The sequence below is a fragment of the Miniopterus natalensis genome, chromosome 8 (genome assembly GCF_054644295.1).
Source record: "Miniopterus natalensis isolate mMinNat1 chromosome 8, mMinNat1.hap1, whole genome shotgun sequence".
NCBI lineage: Eukaryota > Metazoa > Chordata > Mammalia > Chiroptera > Miniopteridae > Miniopterus > Miniopterus natalensis.
In genome coordinates, this window is record NC_142088.1 from 17,522,107 (window position 1) to 17,539,919 (window position 17,813).

At 40.1% G+C, this 17,813-nt stretch overlaps 1 protein-coding gene across 2 annotated transcripts in view; it reads right to left on the reverse strand.

Annotated features, from left to right (window-relative positions):
* UNC80 (unc-80 subunit of NALCN channel complex) overlaps nucleotides 1–17,813 on the reverse strand; it is a 159,903-nt gene that overhangs the window by 54,611 nt on the left and 87,479 nt on the right. For both annotated transcript variants that reach the window (XM_087819609.1, XM_087819608.1), the window contains 7 exons: nucleotides 15,948–16,148; nucleotides 9,074–9,181; nucleotides 7,796–7,934; nucleotides 4,222–4,403; nucleotides 3,583–3,714; nucleotides 1,878–2,064; nucleotides 1,142–1,273 (listed from right to left, as the gene is read on the reverse strand). In XM_087819609.1, coding sequence (XP_087675735.1) covers nucleotides 1,142–1,273; nucleotides 1,878–2,064; nucleotides 3,583–3,714; nucleotides 4,222–4,403; nucleotides 7,796–7,934; nucleotides 9,074–9,181; nucleotides 15,948–16,148 — 1,081 coding nt within the window. The remainder of the gene's footprint in view (nucleotides 1–1,141; nucleotides 1,274–1,877; nucleotides 2,065–3,582; nucleotides 3,715–4,221; nucleotides 4,404–7,795; nucleotides 7,935–9,073; nucleotides 9,182–15,947; nucleotides 16,149–17,813) is intronic.

The following is a 17,813-nucleotide window of genomic DNA, read 5'->3' on the forward strand; positions in this document are numbered from 1 at the left end:
CTGGCAATTTAAAAATATAAAGAAGTGGTAAGTGCTACAACATGCGACAACCTTGAAAATATACTGAGTCAAAGAATCCAATCAAAAAAGGCCCCATATTGTATGATTCCATTTATATTAAACACAGAGAAAAGGAAAATCCATAGAAACAGAAATATTATTTCTTGTTAGGACTTTGGGGAAGCAGTGGATGAGAAATTACTACTGATGGTATAGGGTCTCTTTACAGGGTGATGAAAATTTTCCAAAATGAGATAGCGGTGATGATTGCACACAGTGAGCATACTAATAACAACTGCATTACATACTTCAAAAGGGTGAATTTTATGGTATGTGAATTATATCTCAATAAAGGTGCCGTAAAAAATATAGATGTGCCTTGGGCTCCATCTCCATGAGTTGTGATTAATTAGCACTGGTCAATTTTGAAAGTTCCCCAGGGTTGTGCAGCCAAGGGTTGAGAACCATTGGTTTCTGTGCAATTTTTTAATATGACTTTATAAATCAGTGATAAAATTTGCATAATCATGAAGCAATGAGTGCCAGATAGCTGCTCATCATTAGAGGGAGCATATTTTTTAAATTCTTGGGACTGAAGAGCATCACATTTCCCCCCTGGAATCAGATTTCATTACAGGTATAGCATGAGCTTTGGTCTTTCTTTGGTTGTTTAATGATTCCAGAACAGCATCTTAAAGCATCCTACTGGGTCTTGGCCACACACTGGAATGCCCTGAGTAGATTTTAAAAATACTGATGTGTGGATCCCATCCTTAGAGATTCTGATCTGGTCCCAGCTGTGGTTTGAGCATTTTTTAAAAAGCTGCCTGATTGATTTTAATATGTAGCCAGGGTTTAAAACTGTTAAATGGCTAGAATTATGTCTACCGAGCTCTCAGCAATATGATTCCTTGAAATGTAATTAAAATAGAGCCAACTTTTAAAGGACAACTGCTGGGTAAAATCAACAATAATTTTTTAGGCTACCACTCAATCCAATATTTTTTTAGAACTTCCAGTCATGAAACAAGATATTTGATGAAAGCAGTGTAGTGTCACGAAGTGAGATAATGTTAACTGGAAAATGTTTCAAAACCCACAAGTCACGAGGAATAAATATCACATTTGCAAGAGGACACACCTTCGGCACTGACAGCTGACCGTACCGACCAGACTGACCCTCGGCGGAAGGAATAATTCCTGTGGGAAGTGCTGGAGGTACAGGATGGACTGACAGATAGTCGGCGGGATGCCAGATTGGTGACTTCTTCTACTGGCAAAGAAAATGGGGAATGTGAACTTTGGTTTTATAACAAAATAGGTTATCATCACAACTATAGTTGTACTTACATCACAAGTGTATAGTGCTCTCAGAGCATAAAGCTTAAGTAATTTAAAGTGTACTTAGAAACGGGAAAAAATATATACAGAAAGAGGGAATTCCTCCCAAAGATTCCACAAAAGCAGGGCAGAGAATGGTTCCTGAGTCATTTTCTGACACCAACCAACAAACTGTCTGCACTTCTGAAGGTTGGAGGTAGTTAATATACTAACCCCATTTTAATGATGAAAGATTGATTGCATCTACTTTAATAAACACGCTAGATTCGGCTGTTCCCTGAATCACAGTCACCGATTGGTCCATTCTCAAACTGGTTCATTCAATGTGGCTAACATCTTCCTCTTGAAACAGGCTGACTGTGATCATTTAGAAAACTAAGACTTTTCTCTCTCTTTGGATACTGTTAGGGGGTGAGAGAGAGATAGAGGAAGCATATCACCTCATTTCACATAAAACTATCAATGTTTATTTTAAAGCAAGTCCTTTCCCTTTCCTGTGACTCAGCCCCCCAAGAAGTCCCACGTGTAGAGGGCACCTTCTTCCTCTGGCTCTGAGTTGGGTGTGCAGGTGGGCTCGTAGCAAGCCTCCTGGGTGATGGGGATGGCGGTGATGAGGCTGGCTTCTCGACCAAGACGTTTCTTCTCTTCCTCCTGCTGCAAGTTCTTTAAGATGTGTTCTGCCCTTTGATGGGAGCGGGACACAGCCCGGGCTGAGAAGGATTTCTATGGAGACATGAAGGCAAGTTTATTTAATAGCAACTCTTCTGCAAGGTCACGATGAATTACACAAATGTGGTACTCTGTCCTCAGGTAATGTTAGTGCATCTGTGATCTAATTTCTTGGAGATTTACTTGTTTTTCTACCAAGTTCCCAGGTTGGTACAACTAAGCTATTGTTTTTCACTCAATCAGAATTAATTCTTTAAGAATGTCTGTAATTTCTGAAAAAATCTAATTTCATCTTTAGGATACGGTTTGATATCAATGATTCACTTTTTAAGCATGAGAATCAAATAATTTTTAATACTCTTTCTAAATTTTTTTGAACGTGTTTTAAGTAAAAGTCATATATTTCATAAGCTTAATAAAAGAGAAAGTCAGAGTCATGGAAAGGAGGAGGAAAGAGATCTACCTCTCATATAAACCCATTACTTATGTGATTTATTTCAATTTTTAAATTTCAAGTATCTACCACAACGTAAATACATAATACTTGTATTGTAGATAAATACAGTGACACACTATAAATACTTAACAATATTTGTAGAAACAAAGTTACTGATGGAAATTATGAGGAGTTGACAGTGTTATAAATTGAATGTAAAATCTGACTGTTTACCAGCAGCTGAGGCATAACAGATGAGGGGACAACAAAGGAGAAAGCATTCACCCTGCACAATGGCCATTCTGTCTGTGCTCAGTCATGATGCTTCTGCTGAGACAGCTGCAAGAGCTTCGGGGACAAAGTCAGTGGCCTCAGAACAGGGCAGTGATCCCTGGAGTTCTTTGCTACCAATACGAAGTAACTTCTGTGTATAACAGTTATTCCACATCTCTTTGTGGCCAGTGGTCATATAGGGTTTCAGGGACAGACAAGAGGTATTGGTCATTCTTCTAAAGGGCTGCATTCATACACGTCCCCTTTAAGCAGAATCTTAACATAAGACTAAGGGTTTCCTCAATGAATGGCGCAACAGCAATTTAGGGCCCTTGATGGACCAAATGGCAACCTATTTTCAGAGTCGGGGTTAAGAGAATTTAACCAGGGGACTTGGTTTGAAATTCACTGTGAACTTGGAATAAAAAATGTGCTTGTCTCAAGTGAATCCATCACCTATATGGGAGGACAATAAAAGATCCTTCTGCTAGTGGTTCAGATGATGAAATGACTGCACATGGGGGGGGAACCAGGTGTGCCTTTTGCTTTGGCAGGAAACTCATCAGATGCAAAGGTACCATATGCAAAAGAATTAAAATAAAAGATTTTGATGGGTAGAGTTCAAACAAACATTTCCCCAAAGAAAACTATAATGCCTAGAAAATGTATGTGTGATACGCAAAATGTTCAACCCAACTTCGCACATTCAGCTAATCTTTAAATAACTGTAAATAAAAACAGCAAAATTCTGTTTTATTTGCCATTTACAATGGCATTTTAAAAAGCGCCCTAGTTAATTTGAATAAAGGGGCACTCACATGTACACCGTGAAGTCTGGGGGAAAGAAAGTGCCTATTACTCACAGACTGGTCCTCATTAATGGGGTCCTGGACACTCCCGCTGCACTGAGGGACCCACGGGGGGTCAAACATCGGGACAGATGGCATTCCAAGCACTGGCGAGGGCAGGGTGAAGTTTATACTGGGAGGCGGGATCTGTCAGTTGATACCAGAGGAAAAGGTAAGATGGAGAATAAGCTTGAATGAGGCAGAAGTATAATCGCGACATAATCTTACAGAGCAAAGGATGTTACAGAGTATTGGATGAACCTCTCTAGGGCTCAGTTTACTCATTAGTAAAATGAAGGGTTTCAACAAAATGATGCCTATTTTTGTCAATCACCCCATCCTCCAAAAAACATCTCTCTGTGTATATATAGCAAAATGTTTGGATGATTATACACCAAGCTTTTAATTGCTTACCTCTGGGGATGATAGTGAGAGCTAGAGGTTTATGGAGACTTGACTTTCTTACTGTATGTTCTTTGATGTTTCATTTTTTTAACAATGAGAAATGATTCATAGCTGAGTTAAGTTTACTTATATAATCAGAGAAACAAAAAAAGAAGCATCTCTTGGGCCATACACTGTGGACATGAGGTTCAAGGATTTCAACAAGCCTTGGTTTGCTAATCTAATTTCCACGTGGGAAGGATCCCTCACCTTAAAAATCTGCTGTGCTCCCTCCTCCATCCGGGGCCAGACCTGATAGCGAAACCTCCAGAGTGTGTGGAACTTGAGGACGGCGTTCAGCCTCTGCACGGTCTCCGGGTGGTGGAACTCTGACATCAGCATGTCGGACACGGCCTCGGGGACTTTCACCGCACACAGCAGGAACATGGCAGCTAGAGACAGTCAACAACTCATCAGCTGCACAGCTTTTAATTTTGCTTGGTTCCTGGGAATGCAGAGAAGGGGGAATTGCTCCCATCTCCTGAAAATGACTTCTGAGCTCATTGAGCCAGGCCACCACCACTGGCAAAAGCAAACCTTGTTTCAGCCACTGGAAACCAAACATCATCCTGTGTGTCACCCAGTCTTCCAGTAAATGGGGCGAGGGCAGCGACAGCAGGACATTTCAGTAGAATAACTCACTGTAGGCAAAGTTTCCTTTAGCTCACAGTGAAAAGGGAATGCCAGAGGATGCAAATGAAAAAAGGAAACTGAATATTGAAATACCGTTTTTTAGAAAATGGCTAGAGGCGTCTTATAATAACCCTGGGACAATACATAAAAATGTCTATGAAAAACTGTCTCAGTTACATAAGATGTGTTAAAAATAAAATCCACCTTATAGACTTTATTATAAATTTCTACCCTTCCGAGAGAAAGAAGAGATTGAGAAGCTGAAAGAGATTTCATAAATCATATTACTATTGCTGTTTTTTTTTAATTTCCAGAAAATACAAATGTCAATGAGAGAAAGATCAGGTGCCATGAGTTATAAAGCTAATGAATAATGAGAATATGCATGAATCAGATACAACCGAACAGTTTTAAGAAACTAAGGTTGACTTTATGGAGCCAGTAAAAGCCTCTTGGAAAAAACTGTCCTGGTACCTTGCTTACAGGGTTCCCTGCAGCCTTACCAGGTGAGTGAGGAAGATCACTTCCTGGTAGGCCCAGGAAACTCAGCGTATGTTTGGGACTTCAAGAAGAGAGGAATTTACCTAAATACAGGGTAGGGCAAAGTAGGCTTACAGTTGTTCATATGGAAAATAATTGATTACTAAAATAATTGAAAAACAATGGTTACTAAATAATAATACAAGGATAAACTCTGTGTTTTGTATACTGGCAGCTGTAAACTTACTTTTGGCCCATCCTCTGTATAGTTATTATAGGTGAAATCTGATGGTGAGTTTTTGGTGTGGCTTCTTAGTCTGTAGAGGCTTTTAAAAGTCAAATCTAAGATTTCTTATGAAAAGTTCCAGCAAAGCACATTTAAAAAGAGGTCAAGCACTATACTTGCTGCACTCATGTAAATGATCCAGCCAACTTTAAAGATACTGGATTTATTTTGCAAACAAATTTGTCTTACTGTGATTGTCTTGGATAGAAATATGGATGACTGTTGATGAAAAAAATTATGTTTCAGTAAAAAATTATAATATAACTTTGTGGGTATCAGATTCTAGTCCTGTTCATTGTCTGAGGTTTTATTATATATCTGTACACAAAACTGGATCCCAAATTCTTCTAGTTTCCTCAAATATCTGGCTACAGCTCTCCTAACTGACATTTCCAATTTTTCCCCCATCCTTCTGCTTTGGAAGCCCTAAGAACAAAGACTGCCCTTGAACCTGTTTGAAATGAACCATATTAGGTTCCCGTTACTACCCAGGAGGCAGCCAAACTTCAGGGACTTGAACGTTGGCTCCACATTTTCCAACTAAAAAGGGCTCCTCCAAATCCCTGGAACTGCACACCAGCTGGAGATCTAAAACCAAAGTCGACCAGGAGGCTCTCCCCCAGAAGCAGATGCCGTCTTGTGGTGAACAGCTCTCTCAAGATCACAGGTCAAGATCTTCACCCTTTTGAATGAATATGAAACCTTTATTTCTTTTGCCTTTTCACCATTTCATTTTTCTCTCTGTTAATGCACCTTAACTCTGGCAACTATTGCTGAATCTACTGCTCAGGCCACAGCTGCACAACAAAAGTCCCTAAAGGTTCTTGCTAAGGTGGTTTTAGAATTATTTACTTGTTGTCTGTGTCATAAAGAATACCTCATGCTGTACCTGGATCAGCACCTCTGGTGTTGCAGCAAATGCAAGAAATTAACACGTAAGCCAGCTGGCTAGTGCCCTTTCAGGTACATTGTTTGATTTATGTGATACCACTGGTTTGGTTCATGGGGCCCCACCTAAGGAGTATCTGTCAGTCTCTTGGTATTATCCTCCTAAGAGTTATCACTGTAGCCTCCCTGGTGTGTTATGTTCTCTCAGAGGTCTTATCTGCATGCTCACAGTCATCAGTAACACATTAGATGGGCTCACTGTGCTTAGAGAAACAGAAATGAGATGAACAGTGGGAGGAACAGCAGAAACAATGCTTCCACGGATCTGACGGCATAACCTATGAGTTTCACAGTGAGACAAAAGCAGCTTAACTCTAATGGTGAATGAGAGTGTGCTAATACCAAATTTTTGATCAATCTCTCATGTATGAGAAGGTGACCAAAAGAGGGAATATGTTAAACTAGTTAAACGAGGAGGCCATGAGACTGATGTGCCTCTATGCCATGGTGGCCTATGTAAGCAAACCAACCCGAAGCCTGGAAATGCCTCAAGGTTCTAAATCAATACTCTAAGGACAACCAATCCCAAACAGCCAACTGGGCTTTAAGCTACAGCCAATCAATAATTGTCTTACTTTGCTTCTGTCTTTTCTCTATGAAAGCCTCTCTTTGAGCTCCGGTTAGAGAGTTCCTCATCACTTCTGGATTGGCACTGCTCAATTTGAATTGATTTTTGTTCAAGTAAACTCTTAAAATTAAAAAGTGGCCTAGATATAAATGAAAAGTGCCAAGTGCATATGGTGTTGTCCTGTTTGTGTAAAAAAGGAAACATGTGAAATCTACATACATACTTACATCCATATATATGCCAGTGTACCCTAGGTGGGTCCTGAGACACTTAAACAGCTTCGCCTCTGGGGAGGGACCGGGGGTCATGGGGAAAAGAGTGATACTTTTAGCTCCATACACTTTTATATTATTTGAATTTTCACCATGTGTACTTTGCAATTAAAAGAAGCATATAAAACTAAAGAAATATGTTCAAAAAGCAGGAAACAAGTGAAGAACTAACATTTTGCATCTACCATTTCCTAGCTATGTGTCACTTAAATTTTGACAAATTTGTTTTGATATTGTAATTTGGATATAGAACATTGCTCACATAAGATTTACGAAAGTGAAAGATGATGGTTCATGGTAAATCTGGAAAATCAAACAAAAAAAGAATTTTATCATATGAAATATAGTGAAAATGTAGGTTCTGGGGAAAACCATTCTCTATAACTTGGTAGCACCCTGGGAGAGACCCACTGCTCCTGTACAAACTATATAGTGAAATGAAGAGAGCATGTAGAACCTAGGCCTGCCTCCCTGTAGTGCAAAGCTCTGTTTAGAGCTCTAGCAATTGCTGTCCATCTGACCTAGGAGTGAAAATGGAACAAATGTTTAAATACCAGAATGCGTCGCAGCAGGACCAGGCAGGTGGTCTTTCCTTACCTGCAGCCCCAGCCATGTGCTCATCCATGCTGAGCAGGAGCTCCCAGGCAGCTGGCTGGATGTCTCCATACATTTCCTCTGTCAGAATTGGTGCTGCCTTGATTAGCAGAGATAAGGGAGCAGGCGACAGGCTCATCACCTGGGGAAAGACAGAAACCATGGCTTATAATTTTTGAAGACACTGATTGCTCTACTCCCCTTGAACCCTAAGTACCACTTCTCTGTTGGCTTTCCTTGAATGATCTTAGAATATTTTCTAAAATGGAGCATATTTATTGGCGTGGTGCATAATAAATTTTATACCTTATTTGTTGGTGCATAATTTTTAAAAAATCATACTGATTTTATGATGCTTTCGCCATAACTGATCTGCAAACACCTAAGGAATAAACAGTAGAATGTACAGCTCTAGGAGAAAAAAGTCTCCAGCCAACATATCTGCTGAGAGTCCTGATGGCCTTTCAAAGCATCCTGTTTTCCTTCCTATTAGAAGCTGATTTCCACTCAGAACCATGAGCAGCCTCTAATTTATAAAGGAGTTCTATTCAGAAAGTTAGTTTTCTAAACTAGTGTGAATTTGGATGGCATTTTCCCTTTGAAACACTATTATACTTTATGGTTATTGCCCCAGATTAGCCCACAAAATCCTATTTAATCCATTATTTCAGATAATTTAAGCAATCAATGTATGTCCCAAGCAAGTCTAAGTCTTTAACCATCACTTTAAACACTTTCCAGAAAATCATAAAAAAATAATTTCTCCCTGGGGAAATGTATTATGATTTAATGCTTGGGTTACACTAACAATATATCAAAGCATCAAGCTCTGAATAAGGTAAGTGTACTGTTTTATTAATCCATACATAATCCCTTGAGATGATTCTGGTTATAACCCTTAGAGGATTATAACTAAGACTGAGAGAAATTACGTAACTTGCCCAAGGATGGGTGCCAGAGAGGCAGAATCGGGATTCCAGCCCAGACCTGTGAGCACTGTCATCACATGCTAATGGGAAATTAGCTCCATTGGTGTAGGGAGAAAGGGAAGAGGCACTGTTACAGCCAAACTCCCAAAACTGTCTCAATGGAAGTTGGCTGTCTGGCAAAGAGGGATATTTTCCTTGCACACTTGGTGGCACCCTTGTTCACAGGTTAAAGGGGCCATTGTGTCAACACTGTCCCAGTTGGCACTGTATGTCCCAAACATTAGCAAACAGGGTATCTGGAACCCTCTCCCTGTTACAGCTCCACGAATGCTTCTGATCCAGGTGTCAATACCTGCAGTCTGATGTATTTCAGCATCCCAGAGTCTTTCTTCCCTTCCAGGTTGGCATCTGAAACTCTCTTCTTCAGAGAAGGTGTCCTCAGGCATGACTTATCTGAGCACTGGAAAGCACAGGGATAAGTCACGAAGAGTGTTGTGCTCTCTCCAAAACCAACAGTGCAATTTCCCCAAATTCTCCAGACAACCCTCTTCATCTCATTGGAGAGATGATTTCAGACTTTTTTGTGGTGCCACAATTTTTGAAAATTAAAAGCAGTTAATTTTGTAATAAAAAGAAAGCTTAGAGATATTTAGCAACAAGGTCTTCTTTATCACTGAGGAAACTAGGATCCAGAGAGATGAAGTAACTTGACCAAGGTGCAAAGCTGGTTATTAGCAGAATAAAAAAACAAGGACCTCCTGACTTTCATTTTAGTGTCAATTATATTCCACCGAGCTGCTAAAACACAAATCTTTTGAAATATTAAGTCAGTTAAAATCCACTCTACTTAAGAATTCCTTTATAAGGTTGGATGTTAAGAGTCAACCATTTGGCCCGGCCGGGCGTGGCTCAGCGGTTGAGCATCGACCTAGGATCCAGGCAATCGGGGTTCAATTCCCGGTCAGGGCACATGCCCGGGTTGTGGGCTGCAGCCGATCAGTGACTCTCTCATCACTGATGTTTCTCTCTCTCTCTCTCCCCCTCTCCTTTCCTCTCTCTGAAATCAATAAAGATATAGTTAAAAAAAAAAAAAGAGTCAACCATTTGGTCATGCAAGAAGGAAAATATCTCAGGGAGGAGAATTAGAAAGTAAAGATAAAAGACTTCTCTGGGAAGAACACGTTCATAGCACCTGTCATCTAGGCCTGAGTTGCACAGGTAAGCTGGCTTCTTTAAAAAGCCACACTCATCAATAGGAGGCAGCAGCTTCTTGCAAACTGGTCCCTGAACCAGGGTCCAAGTATAGGCCTGATTCGTCTGCGTAAACACAGAGGAGGAGACAATGTCCTCCGGATTCCCTAAATGCCAAGGAATGAAGTGGAAGGAGCAGCTGGGAGCATGATCGGTCCTAACGGTGACAGGCCCTTGTTTATTTATCCTGAGTATGGATTCTTCTTATTTTTGCACTCCAGCTGTGCAAAGAGGGATCCATCCCTTTGTACGGAATAAATGCTCATTTGTTTTTCCAGTGCCATGTCAATGAAACACTTTCTCCCTCAATGCCAAAGGGAAAAACTGAACCCCTTAAGAATTTTGAACAGTGCACCACAGTGTTATAGATGGAGATATTTTGAAAGAAAAGGCAAATCTAAAAGTACATGCATGTTCCAAGAAAGTCTTTCAAAACTCTTGACAAAAAAGACCCAAGACAGCGCATCTATTATGTGACTTGTATGGAATGAACTCTTAAAATGAACCTACTTGGAAACTAATCAGAATTTGCTGTGTTTTCTAAAGGTAAAAACTTGGAAGCACATACTTGGGTGCACATTTGGGGAGAAAAACCTTCAACATTTTCTGTGAATAGAAAGCAATATACAGCACAAATATCACACCTAATTTTTATAATTTGAACAGTTCTAAAATTATATGTGACAATCATTTTCCATATAAATACAAAGAATGATTGTCACATATAATTTTAGAAGCATAACTTTTTAAGAAGTCAAGTCATTTTAGAAGTGGCATCTCTCTTTTATTCGATTTATAAAACAATACATACAAATTGCAGAATATCTATAAAACACAGAAAAATATATAGAAGAAAATAAAAATGCCTAAAATCCCAACCCAGTGAGGGTCCTTATTGGTTTCCTTTTAGACTTTTTCCTCTTATGCATCTAACACAACTGTAAGGATTTTATGGATGTGGTACACCATTGAAACAATTCATTTCACTATGACCTTATAACGAATATTTTCCAGGTCATTAGAACAATTTTAAAACATGATTTTTTTGAATTTTGTAAATATTTCACCCTTTTCTCCTTTGTCTGGATATTTTTAAATGAAAAATTTCCTTATTATCAACATTAAAAATTTATTTTAATAAACACCAGTCAGAATTTTTGAAAAATGTGACTTTTTTCCTAACATTTAAGTGGAAATTTTTAAGTCCAGAATTATTGTTCATTTTTAAAATGAACCAAAAGAAGTGGAAAACACATGATGAGATATTGAGATGTCCGGATATTTTGTCTTTCTCAAGGTTACTTATGAAAAACACTTCTTGATTAAATTACAGGAATTTTAATCAAGCAGATAAAATACTCAGCTTAGAAGAAAAACCATGAACATTTATGTTTGTCTCTGACACTGGGAAATGTAAGGTTCTGTTTAATACTACCTACTGGAAATAGAAGGTGTAAGTCAAGCTTCTCAGATATCAACTATATAATATTAGTTTTCTTAGAAAGCATGGTGTGTTCTGGTGGCCTCATGATAATTAGGATGCTCATTTTAGTGGAAAGGGAAGGAAGGTGGAAGGGCTTTCAAACTAATGTGAGGGACTAGTCACTCTTCCTGAATGACCTGTTCATGCTTGAAAGATAGATATCACAGTGGGTTCATGTGTGATGGACACTTGTATACACTATGTGAAGGTCCTAAAATCCCTCTACTGGTGTGACCCCTAACTCAAACTAACAAGGCCATTATCAGTTGCTTCTTGCTTTGGTAACTTGGTGTAAAACTTAGAAGACAACTAGGAACTGAATGGAGTAGGAGGCTGGTTCTGAAGGTATCTATTGGTTATTAGTGGTTCTTGGAAAAATTAGAAATTTCACTGAACTGTGAGGTACACATGGAGGTTGAAATTACACACCAAGCAGGGACCTGTAAAGAAACCCAAGACCAAAGGCCAGAACTTATTACTAATAGAGGATGCCATTGATTGTCGAGTCAGTCTACCAGAGGGAGCACAGTCAGTGGGAGGCAGCTACACAGTCCCAAGAGCTGCCAGGGATATTGGGGGGAATGCTTGCTATGGGATGGTGTAGAAATTGAACTACTGTCAATCTCTTCTCTACATATGTCATAGACATATTCATTGACTCCCTGTCTTCTCTCTTCATCCTGACCACCACTGATTAAATTGACAACGCAAAACCAATTCTTTGACTGGTCAGGGGTCTATCACTTGTGATGTCTAGATCAAAAAGAGAGGCGTTGAGCCCACCAAATTCCTGTCCTTGGTGATTAAGGGACCTTGAGTTGGCTTTATGTGGTGATGGTTGCTGGGGCTGAGAAGTTACGATCCAAATTTGGGATTTTCAGTTTAAGTACAAGATGAAGAAAGCAAGGGGAGCTGGTCAAGGGACAGAGATGAGTGAGCAGATGGAGATGATGCAGAAAGAAGCGGAGATGAGAGACTGTGTCTGTCCTGAGAAGAACAGCAGCCTTGGTTCTCATTCCTTGGAGGCGTGGCTGTGTTTCTCGTCTGTCCCTGGTTCTGTGAGATTCTGCTGTATCCTTTGAAGAAACTTTCTAATTACTCGAATACATTTCAGTTGGTTTTTGTTCCTTACAATGAAAGATTATTGACTAGGGAGGCATAATAATTATTTTAAATAAAAATTTTATTTACCTACTTAGTAATTCAAGAATATTTATTGAATTAACCATATGTCAGGGACTGAGTTAACCTTTGGGTATATGCTTAGAAGCAAAGCACCCATAATGTTTGCCTTCGTGGAAAGTGTATCTACCAGGAAAAACAGAGAGCAGCTTTTACCCTCTTTTCATTTTTGGCAGAAAGGACAAAAAAGTTTTATCTACTCCTTTTTTTCATCAGCAAGCACTAATTAAAGACTTACTCTATTGAGAACATAGCATTAGGCAGGTACAGAAATGTAGGAAGAATAAAATAATTCTTTGGTGAACTTGATATATATATAATGATAATTTATAAAAAAAACAACCCTTAATTTTGGAAGTGCACTAAAATAGACTAACAGGTGTACAGTGAGCCTCTGAGCACTGAGATGCAGATGAGCAGGGTAACTAGAGTGAGCTAACAAAATGTATTAGGCCCAGCCGGGCGTGGCCCAGCCGTTGAGCGTCGACCTAGGATCCAGGCGATCAGGGTTCGATTCCCGGTCTGGGCACATGCCCGGGTTACGCGCTGCAGCCGATTAATGACTCTCTTGTCGTTGATGTTTCTCTCTCTCTCTCTCTCTCTCTCTCTCCCTCTCCCTTCCTCTCTCTGAAATCAATAAAGATATGTATTTTTAAAAAATGTATTAGCTGCCACACACACATTCTGCCATAAAACCAGTCAAAAAGGAAACAGGAACCATATACCAATTGGTCATATGACTTGATTTTACTCAGACCACTGCTTTCATTCTTGATTTATTGCCTACTCTGTTTTCCTTTTGGTTCTGTGGGCATTGTTCACGGATATGACAGATTCAGAACAGGCAAATGGAAACATCATGGGAAGGAAAAACCAAACAGAGCTTGAACAGGAGGCTGGCATTCTGGAAATGAAATGTTTACTGAGAAGACTCAATACATCTTTTCAGCTCTCTGCCTGTGTGACTAATTTCAATGAGTTAAGAAGAGCGAACACTCAGTTCTGCTTTGCTTTCTCTTTTCCTTTCAGAAATGTAAGCAATGCAGAAGGTTGGTAAACCCTTTCTGCTGCTTCAGCCCAGTGTCCTGGTTGGGCCAGAGGTGGGGGGCACTCACGAAACATCCCAGAACTATATGGCCCACTTAGTTATTCAGTATTTACTCTCCCTCTGCTCTAAGTGAGGCATCCGTTAGATATCACATGGGGTACAAAATGTGTAAGACTGCCTCAGTTCTCAAGAAGTTTATAATTAAAGAAGAGGAGAAACAGGTATGTCAATAGCCCCATTTTGCAGACAGAGTGATTTTTAAACCTCTCAGTGCTTGCCACGAGCCCAGGATAAAGAACAAAATGACTTCCCACAGCCTGGGGAGCCCTACGAGGTCTGGTCTCTCTCTGCCCGTGCAGCTTCATCGTGCACCACAGTCCTCTGTGCTCCAGCCGCGGTTCTTCGTGCTCATTTCTTCTCTGTGGTTGGAAAATTCTGTATCCAATTAACACCTGTGCATTATCAGTCAAGGCGCATCTGTCACTTTATTGGAGAGGCTGCCATATTTCCCCTGACAAGTTCAAAGCCTTATTCAGAAGCCCTTGCAGCACAGTGTGTCTCTCCTTCATTATGCTTATTGCTGTTGCAATTTTACATCAGTTTAGGAGGTTTATTTGATTAATGTCTGTCTCTCTGACTAGACCGTGTACATCATGTGAGGGCAAGGACTATATCTCTTTTGCCCACTATTGTACCCATCACATAGTATGGACTTGGCATGGTCCCTAGGTTCTTTAAAAATCTGTTTAATAGACAGATGGCTGGATCAATCGATGAGTGATTAATTAAATGAAGAATCATAAAAGGACAAGGAAATGCCTCACACAGATGCTTCAAAAAGATACTCAAAGATCCTATCCCTTAAATGAGATGCATGAAATACACATATTTTTCTTTAGGATCTCTTGTATTACCAAAAAATTTTTCAGTGAACCCATGCTGCTTTCATAATAAAAAAAAATCTTAATTTAAAAAAATCCCTTTGCAAGCTAAAACATTACAAATTGCTGCACAACTCAACTGTGAAATTTTTATTCTTGCTCATGTTCTCTAGTAGTTTGATTTCTACAGAATTGTCATTCCCCCAACTCACCAAACCTGGCTTGCCAATGATCCTCATCTCGTACTTGTTTATTTTTTGTATCTCCCAGAATATCTGGCCTAATACTGTGCCAACAGCAGGTGCACAATGAATGCTCATTGAAATGAATAGGTATTATATAAAAATCTCTTTGCAGAACCACTTGGGAGAAGCAGCTGCACGGGCCGCCAGCAGCACTCAGTCGGGCATCTTGGCCATCACGCCTGCTCAGGGGCAGGTGGGTAGCCCAGGGCCACCCTGGCAGGAACAGGGCAGCAGGCTGCTGACTTCATTTTCTGCCAGCTCAGCTGTCAGGAAAGTGCAGCTGAATGCTCAGAAAACCTAATAGTTTCTTGAAGGAGTTCCTAGGTCTGATTTGACCTAGATTACTGTTACCTAGTTATCTGTGAATAGTTGGATCATTTATTACTTATTTCTTAATACATGATGGTATCAGTTTCCTATTGTTGCTGCAACAAATGACTACAACCTTCATGTTTTAAAACAACACAAATGTACTATCTTACAGTTCTGAAGGTCGGAAGTCTACGATGGATTGGCAGGGCTGTGTTCCTCCTGGAGGCTTTTGGGAATCATCTATTTCCTTATCTTTTGCAGCTTCCAGAGGCTGCCAGTATTTTTTGGCTCATGGCCCTGCCACACTCTTAACCCCTGTGTCTGTTGTCACATCTCCTTCTCTGCCTCTCCTGCCTCCTTTTTCCCCCCACTTATAAGCACCCTTATGATAACATTGGGCTCAATTGGATAATCCAAGTTACTCTCCCCATTATATATCTTTATTCACATAATCAAAATTCCTTTTGCTGCATGAAGTAACATATTCACAAGTTTCAGGGATTAAAATGCAGACATCTTGAGGGGATTATTCTAACTGCCCCAATAACCTACTCTCTGCCACATCCCTCCCCCTCCCCCGCGTTCATATTTATTCATGGAAATAAGACAAAACCTAGGAAATGATCCTATGTTTATTCACGGACATGAAGACAAAGCATTTGTCTTTCTTGCACCCATCTTCTACCTTTGTTCAGAATCACAGAGAGCTGCAGCCTGTAACACAACTGCAGTGGCCTAAAGTTTTTGTTTCCAGATAAAAGATTATTAGGGCATCATTTCCCCTAAAACTGGCATATTATTGTACTAGCTGATCATTCACTCACCTCTTTCTGTTTCTTGCCCCTGAGGGCCACATTGCTGATGTTGCTGCTCTCCCGGAGGGAGTCCACAGTATCCCCATACAGCAGCTTGATGGCCCTGACCAGCCGGGCACAGGAGCGGCTGTGGTGCAGGTAGCAGTGAGGGTGGCAGTAGTCCACGTGGGTGCAGATAAAGCTTTGCTGATTGCACAGCAAGATCATGACCTGGAACACAGACATCACGGAGACTCAACCAGGCAGCCAGAGTATAGACAAATGGGAACATACATGTGGGGTGGGAGATGGAAAGTCAGAATGTCAACTTTCCTTGGAGTCTTGGAACCACAATGACTCAATGATTCCCACAAGAGAACAAAGAGTAAGAAGCCTTTATGTACTTGGCTTCCTTTGCTCCCTCCATTCACAAAAGATGTTTTCGAAACAATAAAAGTTTAAGTGATCTTCAAAAACTTAAAAAGATTATTATGAAGACTATGATTTCTATATACTTCCAAATGAAGATTCTGAACTTAAAATATCTTATTATTTTAAATTCTTATGTTGTGGAAGGAACCAGATAGAAGAGCATAAACTGACGAGAAGTTCTGTCCCAAAAGACTTGGCTGACCTTTGACAGCTGTAAATGGTCTTTAACTCCAGCCTCCCTTCATGGGACTTGAACACATTTCTGCATCTTCTACCCTGAGCTATAACCTCCACCTGGGCCTTGAACTCTACTGTAGAGTTTTATTTCCTTTCTCCACAAACTAGTATTTTTCTTTGTCTTTTGGGTCGTCCTAGCTCTTCACTTGTCGCTTCATCTGGCTCAAATTCTCACACCTCCTGGACTTCCTGAGTAAGATTCCAGAAAAGAACTCAGTTGATTTAAGAATATAGTTATTTTAAGGTAAGGAATGAACGCTTCAGTTGTCTTCCCCAAAAGGCAGTAGCATTCCTAGAGCCACAAGGTTAGTCAGATATGCACAGAGTGATCCTCTGAATGCTTCTACCCTTCCTGAAACCAGCTCCCACCCCAAGCCCTTCCCTGGGAGAGACTATGTGCCATACTGGGTGGAGAGCATGATGTAAGCCTACATGAGGAAGGCCAGGCCAACCTGCTAGGTGGGGATAGCCCACAGCTCTTTAGGGATAAGAGGCTTCGCTTATTCTGAGACAAAGAAAAACAGTAATAACCTTCAACTTCCATACCCGTCAAACACAGCTATCAATGCCTCATACTCATCAAAGTTCTTAAAAAATGTGTTTCCTGAGCAGAATATCCATCTCTCTCCCAAGGTTCACTAAATATGCCTGATATTCCTATTGATACTGGTATAAGGTGGGGCACATGTAAGAACTATAAGGTTTCCCTTGTCATTCTCAAATCTGGTTGTTTAAGAGAAACACCAAGAAAGCTTAACAACAACAACAAAAATCCATACAAAACAAAAACAAACAAAAAACCAACAACAAGTAAAAAAACAAAAACATGAACACATTACTGAGTTTAGTTCTTTAGGAGATCCAATTTAGTAGATCTGGGATGGAGGTGGAGGTGACCTAAAAATGTATAATTTTAAAATTCTGCCCAGGGATGTCCCTTGGGTGACTGTTTTCTCTTCTAGGAATTTGTTGATTGTGTAAGGCCAAGCAGAAACCAATTGACAAAGCACAGTGAAGATTCTGGCAATTTCACTGTGATGTGTAAACAAAACTAGAGTTTCTGATCCATCAAGAATGAGGGGCCCTAGGACATACCTAAAATTCCCACAGAGAACCTCAAAAGGCTTCATATTAAGAAGTGTGTATGTGGGGAAAGGAAGAGATAGAAATCATACAAGTCAAGTCAGCTTAGTTCCTGATTGGACTGAGGTGATATTCTTTGCTGTC